The 16,132-nt window shown below is 35.9% G+C and overlaps 8 protein-coding genes across 8 annotated transcripts; 4 read left to right on the top strand and 4 right to left on the bottom strand.

Annotated features, from left to right (window-relative positions):
• Positions 1-87: 87 nt before the first annotated feature.
• Positions 88-3,383, bottom strand: HYPBUDRAFT_6867 (ubiquitin-ubiquitin ligase; the record flags this gene model as incomplete). The annotated part of the gene is made up of 2 exons (XM_020223613.1): positions 88-3,309; positions 3,366-3,383. The coding sequence occupies 2 exons, from the start codon at positions 3,381-3,383 to the stop codon at positions 88-90; spliced, it is 3,240 nt and encodes a 1,079-aa protein (XP_020075531.1).
• Positions 3,384-3,855: 472 nt separating this feature from the next.
• Positions 3,856-5,761, top strand: FGR44 (Fgr44p). The gene has a single exon (XM_020221468.1). It carries the CDS (start codon positions 4,085-4,087, stop codon positions 5,711-5,713), a length of 1,629 nt encoding a protein of 542 aa, XP_020075530.1. The 5' UTR covers positions 3,856-4,084; the 3' UTR covers positions 5,714-5,761.
• A 646-nt stretch (positions 5,762-6,407) lies between these two features.
• On the top strand, positions 6,408-7,028 carry RDI1 (Rdi1p; the record flags this gene model as incomplete). The annotated part of the gene is made up of 1 exon (XM_020222300.1): positions 6,408-7,028. One exon carries the CDS (start codon positions 6,408-6,410, stop codon positions 7,026-7,028), a length of 621 nt encoding a protein of 206 aa, XP_020075529.1.
• Positions 7,029-7,247: 219 nt separating this feature from the next.
• On the bottom strand, positions 7,248-7,819 carry HYPBUDRAFT_214527 (uncharacterized protein). The gene has a single exon (XM_020223077.1). It carries the CDS (start codon positions 7,699-7,701, stop codon positions 7,339-7,341), a length of 363 nt encoding a protein of 120 aa, XP_020075528.1. The 5' UTR covers positions 7,702-7,819; the 3' UTR covers positions 7,248-7,338.
• Positions 7,820-9,260: 1,441 nt separating this feature from the next.
• Positions 9,261-11,393, bottom strand: HYPBUDRAFT_110989 (DNA helicase; the record flags this gene model as incomplete). Its single annotated transcript, XM_020218799.1, has 1 exon — positions 9,261-11,393. A coding segment is annotated over one exon (2,133 nt), but the record flags the coding sequence as incomplete, so codon positions are not given.
• Positions 11,394-11,593: 200 nt separating this feature from the next.
• On the top strand, positions 11,594-13,526 carry HYPBUDRAFT_153294 (uncharacterized protein). Its single transcript, XM_020221467.1, has one exon. The coding sequence runs from the start codon at positions 11,610-11,612 to the stop codon at positions 13,497-13,499; it is 1,890 nt and encodes a 629-aa protein (XP_020075526.1). The 5' UTR covers positions 11,594-11,609; the 3' UTR covers positions 13,500-13,526.
• Positions 13,527-13,694: 168 nt separating this feature from the next.
• Positions 13,695-14,597, top strand: PHB2 (prohibitin subunit; the record flags this gene model as incomplete). The annotated part of the gene is made up of 1 exon (XM_020220197.1): positions 13,695-14,597. One exon carries the CDS (start codon positions 13,695-13,697, stop codon positions 14,595-14,597), a length of 903 nt encoding a protein of 300 aa, XP_020075525.1.
• A 100-nt stretch (positions 14,598-14,697) lies between these two features.
• PIN3 (Pin3p) lies at positions 14,698-15,609 on the bottom strand. The gene has a single exon (XM_020221466.1). The coding sequence runs from the start codon at positions 15,573-15,575 to the stop codon at positions 14,751-14,753; it is 825 nt and encodes a 274-aa protein (XP_020075524.1). The 5' UTR covers positions 15,576-15,609; the 3' UTR covers positions 14,698-14,750.
• Between the last annotated feature and the right edge of the window lie 523 nt (positions 15,610-16,132).

Raw genomic sequence — 16,132 nt, 5'->3', positions numbered from 1 at the left:
ATAATTATCATGTCTTTAATACATATTTAGTTTCCGTATCTTTTAATGTAATTTTATTAATAATTTATTATTTTATGTAAATGTTATTTAATCCTTCATTTCAATATCTTCAACTGGGGCTTTTTTACTTAATTTCCATTGATTAATTTTTTCTTTCAAATCAGTATCTTCAATAACATCTTCTAATTTCAATGGAACTCTATTAAATGGATCAGTTGAATCACTCAATAAATGGGCTTTGATGGTGGATCTATCAATACTCATTTTTGAATTTGGTAATATAACTGGATCTTCCATTAATGTAAACATTAATGGATCTAAAAATTCATCAGGAATTTCTCCTAATTCAACTTCTTCATCTTCATCATTTTGGCGTTGTATTTCTGCTTCTTGTCCAAATTTTAAAAATTTATCAAGAATAGTAGCATTAATAAATGTCTTCTTCATTAAAATATCATGAGCTTTAATGAAATATTTCAAGTTAAATGATCTTCCATCTCTGGCAATTGAAACTAAAAACTTACTTTCATTTGATAAATTATAATATATTTCACATAAATCTCCCAAGATTTTCTTTGGTTCGAAATCATATTTTTCGGGATTGCTAACTTTTAAATTTGAACATTTGGGTCCAACCATTATTGATAAATTATAATTTAACATACCAGATAATCTATCGACAATTTCTGGTAATACAAAGCCTGATGGTACTTGTTTAGTAAATAATTTAAATAATTCCATCGTTTTATTACTTAATCCCATATATGATTTGGCTTTACGTTCAGAACTTGATAAATTCCCGCTTAATTCTTCATCAGTTCCGTACTCTTCAGTATCTCCAGCTATTCCATTTGATCTTCTGGTTAATTCTCCTTGATAATTATGAATTGAATTCAATTCATTGAATGTTTCATCCAATAAATAAGTTGTGTCATTCAACATTCTTGCAATAAATCTAACGAAAAAATCAACATTATTATGGGAATAATCAGTTAATTGATTTCTATATATATCGTTGGTCCACAAAGTTTCTAATATGACTGAAATATAAAAACGACTATTAAACTTATCATAAAATTGGGATGATGCTCCAGTTTTTTCAACCATAACATAAAAGTCAAGTAATGAATATAATATATTATCAACAACTAATTTATTATCATTGAAAATTGATGTCATAAATCCTGGGTCTCCATTACTTAAAGGTAATGATCCAAAAAATAAAACCTCAATCAAATTAGCTTTCATATGTGGATTACCAATTAATTCTGGACATCTTAATAAAATTATTGCAAATTCAACAAAACTTGATAATTTTTCATTATTAAATATTAATGGGTTTTCAGGAAACTTGGTCATGAATTTACAATAATTGATTATTCCTTCTAAAACATATTCTGGATAATATTTCCATGGTTTTGGGGTTTTGGTCTTTAAAAAATCATGATCATCCAATTCGGAAACTTTACTAATCTTGAAAATTGGAATTGATAACTTCTTGGTAGGATATTCGTGACTTGGATCAATTAATTTGGTAATAAATGTGGTGGATCCAATTATAAAATCAAATATTTCGAGATTCATCGATTTGAAATTGAAAATCGCTTGAATTGCATTCTTTAATACCCTTAAAGAGTTCAATCCCGACTTGAATCTTGGTAACTGCCCTCTTAACATATGTGCCATCATTGGTTCTCTTGAGTTTGTTTCTTGTTCAATTTGTTGTATTCTCTCTTCATATTGTTTGATTTGTTGCTTTAAACGATCATAATTGATAAATATACCCCCGATACCATAATGAAGATAAGTCAAAGTTAAATAAAAACATTCACTAATAAAATTAGGATCTGATAAATTTGAATGTTCTTTAACATATTCATCAGCTTCCTTGATAGAAGAATTAACTCTTGACTCTTCGCTTATATCCAAAAGTTTGTTTTTAGTAAAATAATCGAAATCAATTTTATCAAGTTTTGAATATGTTGGATATTCCAAAAATGGTAAACTTAATTTAATTAAAATAATTGAAATATTATACATGAATCCATGCGAGGCTAACTTTGAAAAATCAGCATGACTACCTCTTCTCAAATGACTAGCATTGACTAAACCAGCAAGCCATTTTAATAAGTCTTGACGAGTTTCTGTTGAACCTCTTACTAATTTATCAATAATGAAAAACAATCTATCAATAACAACTTTGTATTCATTTTGAATTGATTGATAGATTGAGTTTAGCTGAACTCTGGAGATGGACTGAACATCATTTGAAAAGTAGTAAGTACCAACGGAATCAATCAATGGTGACAATCTTAATAAGGGGCCCAAAAGAGTTTTGTTTTCATAATCGAGACCATCTTTTGAATTAGGAGGTTGAAATCCGTCAATTTTGGAAAATACTGCAGCAACTGGCTTAATCAGTACTAGACTCTCAAAAAGGGATAAGTAATTTGAGTAGGCTGAGTCATTTAAATTAATTTGATATAATTTTGCACTAAGACTTGGTAATATAATGTTTAATAACTCGACTAAAGCTTCTTGATTAATTGCTTGTTTGACTATATCAACCAAAAATGGACTCATCGAATCTTGTCTATTGACAAATAAGTCAATTGAGCCTCTCAAGTCATTATCAGCAAACATATCAGGAACTTGAAAACTTATAAGACTATATGAACAAGAAAAATTGATAATATCATTGAGTACCGAATTTTTCAAATCGTAAGTTGCATCTTTCTTTGGTAATATTCTTTTCAATTGAAAACTTCTAGTATATATGTGAAATAAGTATTCAATTGAAGATGAAAATTTGCTTGGTATACCCAATTCTGTTAAAATTTCCATAAATAAACTTTCTAAATTAGCAGACGTCAATAAGCCCTTTTGATCCGACTCAACTTCACTGGCCAATGAAGGCAAGTATACCAACCCTGTCTTATGGGTTTCAATTGTAGCAACGAATATATCTTCAATTTCATATTTGAGCCAATTCGACACTTCCACTTCGGGCGATAAGCTTTCAGAAACTTTTTTAGGTTTTGAAGTTTCAATTGCACTTGAATCGGCCGACTTACGTTTGGATGGTGTCTCACTTGCTACCTCCATGTCTTTGGGCCCTGAACGGTCAATTGGTGCTGGTGTAGGTGCTGGTGTAGGTGTAGGCGTAGGTGTAGTTTTGGACTTCGGAATCGACGAATTGCTGCTGTTAGCATTCAAATTCACACTACTGCCACTGTTATTATTACTGTTACTACCGCTGTTACTACCGCCTCCTAGTGCTGCTAATCTAGCGAGTCTCTTAGCTCTAATCTGTACATTCAAGTTAGTATCTAGCTCCATCAATGATTGCCACCATGTATACATACGTCGTCCGAACCACTCATTCTAGGTAATTCCTTCTTTCACTGGCTTGATGACACGTCGAAAAAGATGCTGATTATATGCTGACCTGGCGATTCAGTGTTCGATCAGTATATAAGACAATCTTCGAAAAGTATCGTTGACCTTTCCGCCAACTAAATAAACTTGGATTTTTTTTATTCCGAATTATCAACAGATCCGTACATCAGTACAAATCTTTTTGATCCAGCTTACCAGTTCTACTTGAGGACACCTTGAACTACAGGTGAATGCGCTTGAAATTGAGACGGTGTTTGTCTGTTATGATAGAGGTAGCTCAAGTAAAAGAGAGCTACTGTTTGTCTTTGAAATACCTCTCAAAGGAGCTAGGAAATAGAAAGAGTAATAGCATCTACTGAAAAATCAGTAAAAGAAGAGAAAAAAACTTCACTGAAAAAAAAAAAAAAAAAAAAAAAAAAAAAAAAAGAGAATAGACATCAACTGTCAAAAAGATATAAAAAGCTGATTAAAACCGCCAAGATAGGTTGTCGACCCTTAAGAGGAGGTAATTACGATGTCAGAGATTCCATCATCGATCAAGACGGCAGTTTTGAAGCTGCAGGAGCGGTTGTTCCTTTTGCATTTAGAGAAAGATTTAATATCTTTTATGAAAAAAACTGTTTTAAGCATGAAAAGATATCAACAACAACAGAAACAAAAAACCCTGAATGGAGAATTAGGTCAGATGGATAATGGTACTGGCAAGGCCGAATACGTTATTCAAGCAGTTTATTTAAAGAACTCATATTTCAGGTTATTAAGTCACCAATTATGCCAGTATTATCAATTAGAACACTGGAATAACACTTCGAATGAAATAGTAGCAAGTTTCCTGCCAGAAGTTAATTATGGGGCATTTTTGAAGAAATTGGATGGTAAGATTAAGGATGACGAAGGTGAGTTTGTAAAAATATCTGAGTATGTTCAACTGAATCCAATTTCACAAGGGAACTCTGTAAATAAAGTGGGTGAGGTGAATCAAAGTATTCCAGTTAAACCAAAAATGTTGATGAAGAAAAGGTCAACATCTGCCTCCCCATCACCATCGGTTCAAGGACAAGCATCAAATTCCACATCAGCATCAGCATCAGTTTCTGAATTAGCATCAGAATCTTCTATCTCAGCATCTAATACTACCTCTGAATCCATACAGGATGGTTCGGTAAAAGAGAATGACTCAGAACCATCGGTGGACCAGGGGGTTACGTCTCCGTTATCTGCTGAAGATTCATCCAATATAGAATCTGAAAGAGCTCTGAAAGAAGCATTATACATGAAAATTCGTGAACAAATATTTCAAAATGAAAAGGAAAATAACCAAAGTAATGAAGATGATGAAAGGGAAGATGAAGACGACAATGGCTCAAATACTGATGCTACCACGGAAAGTGGCAGCGAAGGAACGTCTGAATCAAGTATTGACACTTCTGACTATTATAGATTCAATCCCAATAATACTGGTGCGAATCCACCAGTTGCACCACCAATATATGGTAACTTTCAAGTGGAAATACCAGCCTCTCCTGTGCAAGGTCTACCAGCCGGATTACCAATGATGCCAATTGGGTTCCCACCAATACCACCGATGGCCAATGGCCCATATGGTCAGTATAGTCCAGCAGTGCACTCTGGATTAGCGCCTCAATTACCACCCCATCATCCTCATTACCAGCAGTACATGCAACAACAATTTGCAGCCGCAGCCGCAGCATCGGCAGCAGGTCCTCCACCACCACCTCCTCCTCCTCCGGCACCAATGATTCCATATATCATGCCGGCTGGACAGAGTTTCTATCAAACCCCACCAATGATACCATCAGCACTCAATAATCAATATGCCAAATCAAGTCCAAACACAAGACACGGGTCTATCGTAAGAGGTGCTAACAATAAAAACAGTCACAATAACCACAGGTATCAAGGACTGGCTGGTCATTATCGTCATAATCAAAATCATCAAAACCATCAAAATCACCAAAACCATCAAAATCATCAAAATCATCAAAATCATCAAAATCATCAAAATCATCAAAATCATCAAAATCATCAAAATCACCAGAACCACCACCATCGGAACTACAACAATTACGGAGGGTCCCCATATGATCAGGAAACTGAAAGAAAACTCCTTAATAACCCATACATCATCCTTCCAGAGAAAAATAACTCGCTGTCCTATAAGAACTACAACTCACAATCCAAGTACAACAAGAGATCATACGTGAACAACCATAAGAATCGGTACAACAACAACTACAACTACAGACATGCAACAGATGATTCTTCTCACGACACCAACCAATCCAACCCATGAAAACACTTCATGTTTTCATTGTATATAAAATATATTTCTTTCTTGACATCTTTTTCCACTCTTACTTGTAGATCACCGAATCTTTTTCAGGGTATACAAGCGTAAAACAAATGACGTTGGATAGACGAAAATAACCCTTTCATTTATGACTTAATGATCGTTAACTTAGATTGTTGGCGTCCAATAAACGATCGTGTTTCTCGTCTAATTGTTTTGTCATTTTGCCTTCATTTTTGAGCTTTTTGTTTTACATACTGACTTGCCATGGCATAGTCATCCTCTGAAAGCTTGCTTTCCAGCATGCTTTCCAGCCTGTCTATCTTCAGCCCTTACATTCAATAGTTGGATACAATACAACTATCAATGAAATGATCCCAAAGGTTGTAAAGGCAGCATAATTTTGTGCAAAATCAAATAACAAAAATAAAAAAGAGAGAGAAAACGGCGTGTGAAGAAAAAAATATAGACGTGTAGACTTAGTGTGTTTTCAATTACGAAAGAATATTCTCTTCTTTCTTCTTATTGATCATCATAATATTGAACAAAAAGAACAAGATCATCACTATTTGAATCAATTGATCGAAATATAACTAACGTTCAACTTCGTTTCCTTTTGAAATAAAAACCGTTACTATTTTTTTGTCTTTTTTTTTTTCTATTTGATCTACTAAAAGTTAATTCTATATAATTTAAGATGTCTTCTAATAATCCAACCGCTCACCATGATGATGATTTGGTTCCTGAAGCCGTTGAAGGGTATACCGTTGGTGAAAAGAAAACTATTGCCGAATATACCAAATTAGATGCTGAAGATGAAAGTTTGGCTAAATGGAAAGCTTCACTTGGGTTAAGTGACGACGCTAATGCTTATCCAGTGAAAGCTGGTGATTCACGTAAGGTTGTTATTGTGGAGATGGCTTTACATTTCCCAGATCAAAACTTGGATCCAGTTGTTATTAATTTGGAAGATGCTAATGGTAATACAATTGCCGGTAAAGAAATTAAATTTGATATTAAAGAAAAATCTATTTATCAATTATCAGTTAAGTTTAGAGTTCAACACGAAATCATAACTGGTTTGAAATATTTGCATTCAGTTAAGAAATCTGGTATTAGAGTTGAAAAATTAGAAGAACCTCTTGGATCTTATGCTCCAAATACTAAGGATAAACCTTACTATGAAAGAACTTTCACTGAAGTTGAAGCTCCTTCTGGTCTTTTAGCTAGAGGTAACTTTAGTGCAGTCACTAAATTCGTCGATGATGATAAAAACGTTCATTTATCGTTCCCATGGAGTTTCAACATTACTAAATAAGTGTTGTTTCAGTGAACCTTTTTTTTTTAAAAAAAAAAAAAAAAATTTAAAGCTGTGTGTTTTTCTTATTCAATTCTTCTTTTTTATCCTTGTTTCATCTTCCTATTCATCTATTGGGCTTTTGCTGGAAGTCTTTTCTTAGCTTGAAAGGGGAAGATGAACTAATCTAAGGATCAAATAAACCTAAAAATGTGTATAAAAAGAGATTATTTCCCTTTTCACTTCTCCCTACTTTTCATCTTTATATAAGTTGGTTTTTTTACCAATTTCACTAATGAAACCATTTTTTTATCATCTTTATTGTAGGCCATTAAACGTCTTGTTCGAAACTGAGTTGAGTCAAATCATTTAAGAGGTTGCCTCTTAATTTACGAACTCTGGTGAGATCCAAAACCTTGTCGTTTTTATGACGAATAGCCAATTTTTTCAGACACGGAGAGAATAATTTATCAGTTGGTGATGCTATTATTATTCTAGTCGATTTTTTCGTTTTAGGGGTCTTGGTTATATGATTTTTACATGGTTGATGATGTTTTTGTGAATTAGGCGATGATCTAGAAACCGTTTTGTCTTTATTTTTAGTATTATCACTAAATACGGTAAATTTTGGTGAGCTTGACTTAGAATAAACCATTTTAGAATTATATTGAATTACAGGTTCAAGCAACGTCATTCGTTTCGTTGGGGGCTCCAAGCATTATATAATTTTTAATACTTGCAATAGGTGAATACCAGCTGGCTTGCCTTTGAAATAGAATGATCTAATTCTATAAAAAATAATAAGAGAACTTATTGATTCATGCAAGAGATAACATTTCACGCTGTTTATTAGATGCACCATGACTTCTTTAACCAGTTTAAAGCAAGAGAAGAATTCCTCTGGAAATTACAATAAAGGAAAACAATATAATGCAACATTGGATCAAACGCCATATTCTTATGTTTCTTCCATTCATTTCCCAATATAGTTTTAAGTACAGAGCTTCCAGAACTTCTACTCTTTGTTTCCCTGATTCTTATTGCTCACTAGCCACCTTTGGCTTGCTCTCTCAAATGCTTTCTGTCTTTCTAGTATAGTAGATGTAGCTTTCTTGCTCTCTGCTCCTACCCCATGAAGACATGGCCAAATATTTTTTTTGAAAATTTGCGGTAATTAATCCTTCGCTCATTCACTACGAATAACACACCTTACCCACATCACATTTTTGTAATACTTGCAGCAGGAAGCTCGTCTCTTGTTAATAGTCTTCTGTGCCGTTAGTTTCTTTTGATGAAACTATGATAATTATGTTTGCATCTTGTCCTAAACAAGCGTGGTTACCGTCTTTTGTTTATTTTGATTTTTTTGTTTTTCAGTAGTTCTGACAAAGACACGACAAACGAGTGATTTTTTGCAGCATCTTTTGCCTTACTATCGAATTTCATCTAATGAAGTTCTACGAGAATACGTTGAAGAGATGGCCCCGAAAGCTTATTTGACACTCTCAAGCCGGTAAATGAAACGTCCAGGCTTTGTTGGACTACGAGCCACCCCCGGTAAGGTTGAGACGGGATAGAAGCCGAAGAGATACGGTCAATGCAAAGAGTTGGTGACAGAAGCTCTTTGAAAAATATTCCAAACAGGGTCTTGGAAAGGGAGTAGGTATCTACATTGGCCAAAATTGTGATGAATCGAGTATATTGGTGCTAACCACGATTACGCCGAGGAATATAAGCTGGGGCACGTCTAACAGGAATATATGGTGGTGCTTTATTTTTAGTGGAAGCTGTCGAACCGGTGGTGCAAGTGGATGGCTTCACTTGAGTCCTATGGGGTATGTAGGCAGGTGCTTTACGTGAGGGTATGTAGGGTGGGGCTTTATTTGATGCAGTGGATGAGCTTTTCGTCATACTGACTGGGGCCGTACTAGTTTTTCTGATGAATGAATCTATGTTTGGCGTGGGTCTATGTCTCTTGAATTTGTTGCTAGGACCTTTTCCTTCAGTGCTGTTTAGAGTGTCTTCTTCTTTTTTAGTTTTGGCAGATGTAAAACCTGCTGTAGCTGGTTGCTGTGTCTCTGTAATGTCTTCTTGAGGTTCGGTTTCCTCGATTGAATCAATCAATTTTTCAAATTTTCGGTTTAAAGTAGCCACGTCGAACAGAGGTAAGTCTTTCTTCATGATAGAATAAAGGTCGACTAAAGGGGTTTTCTTGAATATGCTTATGGCGTTGGGCTTGAAGTTTTCTTTCCCAGTGAAGTCCTTGATAAACCGTGAAACTTCTGACACTGGTTTCCGGCCCCATTTACCGAATTCTTCACAATATGAAGAAAGAAGTAGTAAACTTTTAGCTCTCGAAGTGGCTACATAGAAACATCTTCTTTCCTCATTTATTGAGTCTTCGTCTTCTGGTCCCATGGCAAAACTGGCAGGCAAGATACCTTCTGATAAACCAGGAACAAACACAATCGGCCATTCTAAACCTTTGGCCCCATGAATTGTAGATAAGATAACTTTTCCTTTATCAGTTTCAGCACTCTCCTCATTTTGCAATCCGGTTTGATTATCGCTTTCGAATAATCCTATTGCTTCAATGAATTGTGATAAGATATTTTCATCGTTCTTAGTCTTCTCTTCTTCATTACCACCAATATATGTGGACAATTCATTTTCTTTTGAGGGAGGTTCAAAATCAAGAAATTGCCTTTTCACCTCCATAATGTTCAACTCTCGGTCCTCTTCCATCCCGAACTCAGCTTTAAGACCCGACTTTTCGTAGATTTTATCAAATAAGTCGCCAACCAGCCTTTTCGTTGCGGCATCATTATTATTGGAAGTTTTATTGAGCGATTCCAACATAGATCTGCAATTTTCTATGAAGTCCAAATGCTTATTAACAACCAGCTGGAGCTTAGAGCTTAGAGTAGAGGCTACCGTTTTCAAAAATAAATGAATCGTTGGCCTGGGTGCATTTGGAAGCTGATGCTGAGTGAGGAGGTCATTTGTAATTAGCTTTTCGAGTTTTTCATTGATGATTTCAATCGACTTCTCCCCTAGACTCTTTTTGGGGAATACAAGTGTTCTTAAGTATGCCATTCTATCATTAGGACTTGCAACGACTCTTAAATAATCAAGAATCGCAGCTACTTCTTTACGCTCCCAGAACGCCTTACCTTTAAGCATCATATACGGAATACCATTTTTAACAAACTCATTTTCAATTACTCTAGTTTGGTAGGCTGCTCTTACCAAAACAGAAATATCATTGTATTTGAAAATTGAATTTGGTAAAGCCATGAAATACTTGATTTGACAACTTATCCACTTAGCTTGATTCTCTGGAGAGCTCATATTAGAATGAATGATTGGGAAATGGGCTTTCATCTGTGATTGTAAATTCTTAACGACTCTTTTATTTTGTTGTCTCATAATCGATTCTGATAAATTCAAAATTTCAGAAGTTGATCGATAATTCTCTATCAACGAGATGGTCTTGCAGTCTTTATAAGTAGATTTCATTTTTTCAAAGTTAACAGCTTGAGCATCTCGAAACCCATAAATACTTTGATCTGGATCTCCAACTATAGTTACATTATTTTGACAGTTTTTTATAGTAGGGTGACCACGAGCAAATTCATACATTAATTGGAGTTGGATCTCGTTAGTATCCTGAAATTCATCGACCAACACATGTTCAACAAAATTAAGGACAGGAAACTTGGAGATTATAGAATGACAGCATAATAAGCAATCGTCGAAGTCTAACAAACGATTTTGGTTCATTCGAACCTCATATTCTGTGTAAATGCATGAAAGAAATAAATTACAGTCTGGACTGCCACTATAAGATTTGGAGATTATCCCATGGGCCTTCAATTTGGATATATGCTTTTTGATTTTCTTCACATCGTAACCGTGATGCTTTTTCTCTTCTCTACTTGATTTGAAGATATCAACATCTTTATCGGGAAGTCTCGAAAACATTTCTAAGTCTCTACTATTGAGGTTTTGAAGCACTTCCAGAAGAATTGAGTTGCTATCCCTTTCGTCTGCAATCGAGTAGTCTTCCTTTTGGATCTTCAGCCCGTATGTTTTGATAATCCTAAAGCATATACTATGAAATGTCCCAATGATGAGATCAGACGCGTTTATCCCAGTTCCTCGAAGAAGTTCAGATAGCCTTTCTATCATTTCATTAGCCGCTTTTTTAGTAAATGTGGTCACCACTATCTTTTTTGCAGATATTCCTTCGTAAAGCAAAAGATATGCAACTCTAGATATAAGCACAGTTGTCTTTCCAGTACCAGGACCAGCGATAATTTGCAACCTCCCACTAGCAGGAGCAGTCACCGCCTTCTTTTGCTGAGCGTTCAACCCGCATAGCATTCGCTCCACTGACTCCCTAGTGTGTTCAAGAGAGCAGGACATAACAGTAGCTTTTACTTGGAAAGGTCTTCGAACTTGGCTCCACGAAGCGGATGTATAATTCTTCGAACTTGAGATCAAAACAAAACGAATAAACATTTTTTTGACTTCATCTCACTAAAAAAATACAATTTAGCCAGTGAATGAATACCCAAACAAACCTGGAGAGATCATGAAATGGAAATGAGGGCTATAATCCTTATGAGAAAGCTTCTTCTACTAGCTTTAATTGCATTTAATATTCCGTATGCCGAAGCTGATTGGCTTCTCTCAGATCAACAGGAGATTGCGGTTCGATCTCAAAGAGATATTTCTAGGCCAATACCAATAGATCAGTTGACTACATTCGGAGTATCATTGAATCGGTTAGTTTTTGAGAACGAAGGATATAATCATGAGGCATTATCGCTGGTATTGATGTTGTTGAGTCTGAGTATACAAACAATAATGGTGGATTTATATTGGAATGAGTTTGTTGAAAAATGGCAACTATGTCCAGCACCATTCCCATCAAATGTTACTAACAACTTGCTGGACACAGTTGATGTAATATGGAAGGGTGGAAAATACAAATGCCAGCCGGGTTTGACGACACAACATTTGATGAATGTCATTGAAGATTATTTGTCTCGTACAAATACTAATATGGATGTTAATATTATTCAAGTTTTATTTAATTTGAAATCCATTTCTTATGAAGATATTGCAAAGCCTAAAGGGAATTCTTCCAAGAAGACAGGTCCAGATAGCTCTATTTATACATCTCAACCTTCGGATTATCTTTCACTAGGGAATTCCTCTTTGAATGATACTATCAGTCCTTTAAGTACTTACTTGTACACTCCTACTAATTTGAAGGATTTTGAAAACACTGCTTCCCAAAGCGAGGATGAAAATGATAGTGGTGATAGCAATTTCTATAACTCAACTGACGGTACCTTTCCTACACTAGAAAATTTCCTATTCTCTAATTATAAACGTACTTTAGCAATTGTGATGAATAATGAGTTGGAAAAGACTAACAGAACTTATAATATTTCAAGTAATGACCGGAAAAATATTTTCTTTCGTGATGGAAAGGATATATCTGATTTCAGCTCGGTATTTGTGTCTACTCAAAATCAAAGTGTTTCCGATTTTTGTGATAGCATAATGACAGACTATGCATCTCTTGATGAGTTTGATGACTTGGCTCTCAATCAGCATTCCAGATTCATCGTTGATGATAATGACCATGAATTTACCAATGATAGTTTTGCAGATTATGTCAGATGTGGACTTTCGCCAATATTAAATTCCACCAAGTATGATTTGTCTAATACCCCAGGTAATTATACTTCGAAATTAGCCAGAACAATTGATACTTTTTCCGACTTAGTCTTTTGGTCGTGGGCTGTTGATCAACCACGACAACCAACGGACAGCAGTGACTACGATAGTGACGAAGAAAATGACGATAAACTTTATGGTTATAGTGATGATGGCAACAGCAGCATTGCTTCGAATGATACCGACAACACTAATGACCCCAGCGATCCAAGACAAAGAGCTTATAAATGCGTGGCAGTATTCCCTGATGGTTGGAAACTAGCTAATTGTTACGGTTCTTATAATTATGCTTGCAAACACAAAAGCTCTCCCAATGATTGGTTCATAAATGCAGACAGGCACAAGGAGTATTTTGAAGCTTATAAAAAGGGTACCTGCCCTGAAGAGTACAGTTTTGGTGTTCCCAGACTGAGTATAGAGATGCTATCATTACTACATTACATCGATCAGAAGAATATTAGTTATCCGGTGTGGATTGATGTTAATGACGTGACCGTCACCGACTGTTTCGTTTCTGGTGGTCCCTACGCTGAATGTCCTTACCAAAAAACAATCACGAGGCTGACTTTGGCTAAGCTTGTTGCCCCAAGTTTTATCGTTGCCGTTTTCATTCTATCTTTATGGTTTCTTGAGAAATTCCTTAGGGTTAATCCAGTACAGACCAACCGTAAAAGGCACTGGAAGCGCGTGATTAACGAATACTATAAAGACCATGACTATGAAGGTGTTCCGTCGTGATATTTATATAGATTTGTATAGCTTAATGGATATTTAATTTTTGCAGTAAGAATGTCGCGTGGTACGCTGCGCGACATTTCTGTTGTTTTAGGGAGGCAAACGACTTTTTTTTTTTTTTTCAAACTTAACTCAGTTGAAAGTCATAATAAGTACCCCAACGATAATTGTTGAAGTGATTCTTATCCAAGAGCCATAATGAGTGATCAACAGTGGAAACAGCTAGCAGAACAATTGAGACGCAGAGCACAACAAGCCCCAAGACCAGCTGGAGGACCATCGCCAGGAGGGATTTTTGCTGGGTTTGGTGGGTTAATTGCCTTAGGAGGTTTGGCCCTTTTTGCTCAAAATACTTTATTTAATGTTGATGGTGGTCAAAGAGCCATTATATATTCACGTTTTAACGGGGTTCAGCCAACCATATATAATGAAGGGACACATTTTCTTGTTCCGTGGTTCCAAAGACCAATTGTATTTGATGTACGTGCTAAACCTAGAAATGTTGCTTCATTAACTGGTACTAAAGATTTACAAATGGTTAATATTACTTGTCGTGTTTTATTTAAACCAAATATTTTCCAATTACCATCCATTTACCGTACTTTAGGTGCTGATTATGATGAAAAAGTTTTACCATCCATTGTTAATGAAGTTTTAAAATCAGTTATTGCACAATTTAATGCATCCCAATTAATTACTCAAAGAGAAAAAGTTTCTAGATTAGTTAAAGATAATTTGATTCGTCGTGCAGCTAAATTCAATATCGAATTAGATGATGTTTCATTAACTTATATGACATTTTCTCCAGAATTTAGCGCAGCAGTTGAAGCAAAACAAATTGCTCAACAAGATGCTCAAAGAGCTGCCTTTGTTGTTGATAAAGCTATACAAGAAAAACAACAATTGGTTGTTAAAGCTGCTGGTGAAGCCAAGTCCGCAGAGTTGGTTGGTGAAGCCATCAAGAAGTCTAAAGATTATGTTGAATTGAAAAGATTGGATACTGCCAGAGAAATTGCTTCCATCTTAGCAAGATCTCCAAATAGAATCTTATTGGATAACGACACTTTATTGTTGAACACCGTTGCTGATGGTCGTAAGTGAGGATTACAGTGAACAGTTACTCTGGTTTATATATTTTAATATTATAATGTTGTACATAGTTAAATGAATATTATTCTTTAGGAAACAAGAGGAAAGTAGAAAAAAAAAAAAAACAGTCAAACGCTTTCAGCTATTGAAGAAATGAAACAGATTTTAAAAAATGGAATTGACAAGATCCCCACCAAGAGTGGCACCAGCCCCGAAAATGGCAGCGTTACCAAACTTACCACCAACTTTTCTCATGGTAGATTGTTCTTGAGGTTGTTCAACAACAGTTTGTTGTGGAGCGGGTTGAGGCAGAGGTTGATACTGCTGTGGTGGAGGTTGTTGGTAATAGTTAGTAGATGGAGGAGGGTATTGAGCGTATCCGCCATACAGAGGTTGTGGTTGAAGTGCTTGAGGGGGAGGTTGGTATTGGTCATATTGAGGTGGCGGTGGAGGTGCAGAATAAGCCGTTGGCGAATAAGTAGCCTTTTCATTGATTTGAGGAGGTGGAGGTGGAACTGAGCGGGTTGAAACGCTTGATTCAAACTCTTGCTGAGAAATCACATTAACATAATTCGATGGGAAAACACCAGCTCTATTTGGGCCTTCATTTTGCTTGAAACCTTTCCACCAATCTTCTGATAAATGTTCGAGAACCGCCAATTTTTCATCCTTCTTAAAACTCAAATCATCGGCTTCGTGGGCCTGGTAATCAAATAAAGCTTTGCAGTAGCCCAATGGCTTTGCTTCCTGGGAACGTGGTGGTTGTGGTGGGGCACCTGGTGGTGCTCCGATTGTAGTATTTGATAAGTCTTGAGTTAATTTGCCAACATTTGATTGTTGGGGTGCTGGGGGTGGTGCAGATCTAGCATCGTACGATGGAGTCGAAACACCAGCTGCCGGGGTTGCTGGTGTTGCCGGAGTGCTTCCTCCTAACTTATCAACATCATAAGCTTCCATACCAGCAATATATTTGGGTGGAAGTGCCCCCATTAACTTATCGTAAAGAGCATCCGTGATAACCTGGGAGTCATTCAAGAACTCAAGCTCGGTCTTGATCGTGGCAAGAGAATGTTTGATCGTTGCAGCAGACATCTTGGAGTTGAACCTTGGGTATCAGATCAATTTGTAAGACAACTGATTGAAAAAGAGCTAAACGATCGGAAAAGAAGGAGCATTTATAAATCATTCCCGGTTTTAAACTTTTTTTTTTTTTTTAGTCTGTAATTCTATTATTACTCTTTAATTTTTTTTTTTTTTTACTTTTGTTAGTGCTTTTTATGCTGCATTTTATTTTTGTAGTTTTTGCTGCGACCATTTTTGCACTTTTCCCCAGGGCGAAGCTTTGGCAGAGATGACATGGGGCCAAAAGCCATCTTGAGCGGGCCAGAGCTGGTGAAAGTCTGGTGGAAGAATAGTGGAACACTAGTGGAACACTAGTGGAATTAGTTCAGCTGGGTGTTTTCTTGGGACGGTTTGTCAAGACGACTTAGGGCTGAACAATAATTATTCATCGACACAAAAAAAGGTTCTTAACATTCTTAGAAGGC

Source organism: Hyphopichia burtonii (genome assembly GCF_001661395.1).
Source record: "Hyphopichia burtonii NRRL Y-1933 unplaced genomic scaffold HYPBUscaffold_5, whole genome shotgun sequence".
NCBI lineage: Eukaryota > Fungi > Ascomycota > Pichiomycetes > Serinales > Debaryomycetaceae > Hyphopichia > Hyphopichia burtonii.
Note: the sequence above shows the minus strand (reverse complement) of the source record. Positions and strands in the feature narration are given on the sequence as shown.

Bases quoted from the DNA above. Each gene is read 5' to 3' on its own strand.
- PIN3 (XM_020221466.1), bottom strand. From the start codon at position 15,575: ATGGGGGCACTTCCACCCAAATATATTGCTGGTATGGAAGCTTATGAT.
- HYPBUDRAFT_153294 (XM_020221467.1), top strand. From the start codon at position 11,610: ATGGAAATGAGGGCTATAATCCTTATGAGAAAGCTTCTTCTACTAGCT.
- HYPBUDRAFT_214527 (XM_020223077.1), bottom strand. From the start codon at position 7,701: ATGACGTTGCTTGAACCTGTAATTCAATATAATTCTAAAATGGTTTAT.
- FGR44 (XM_020221468.1), top strand. From the start codon at position 4,085: ATGGATAATGGTACTGGCAAGGCCGAATACGTTATTCAAGCAGTTTAT.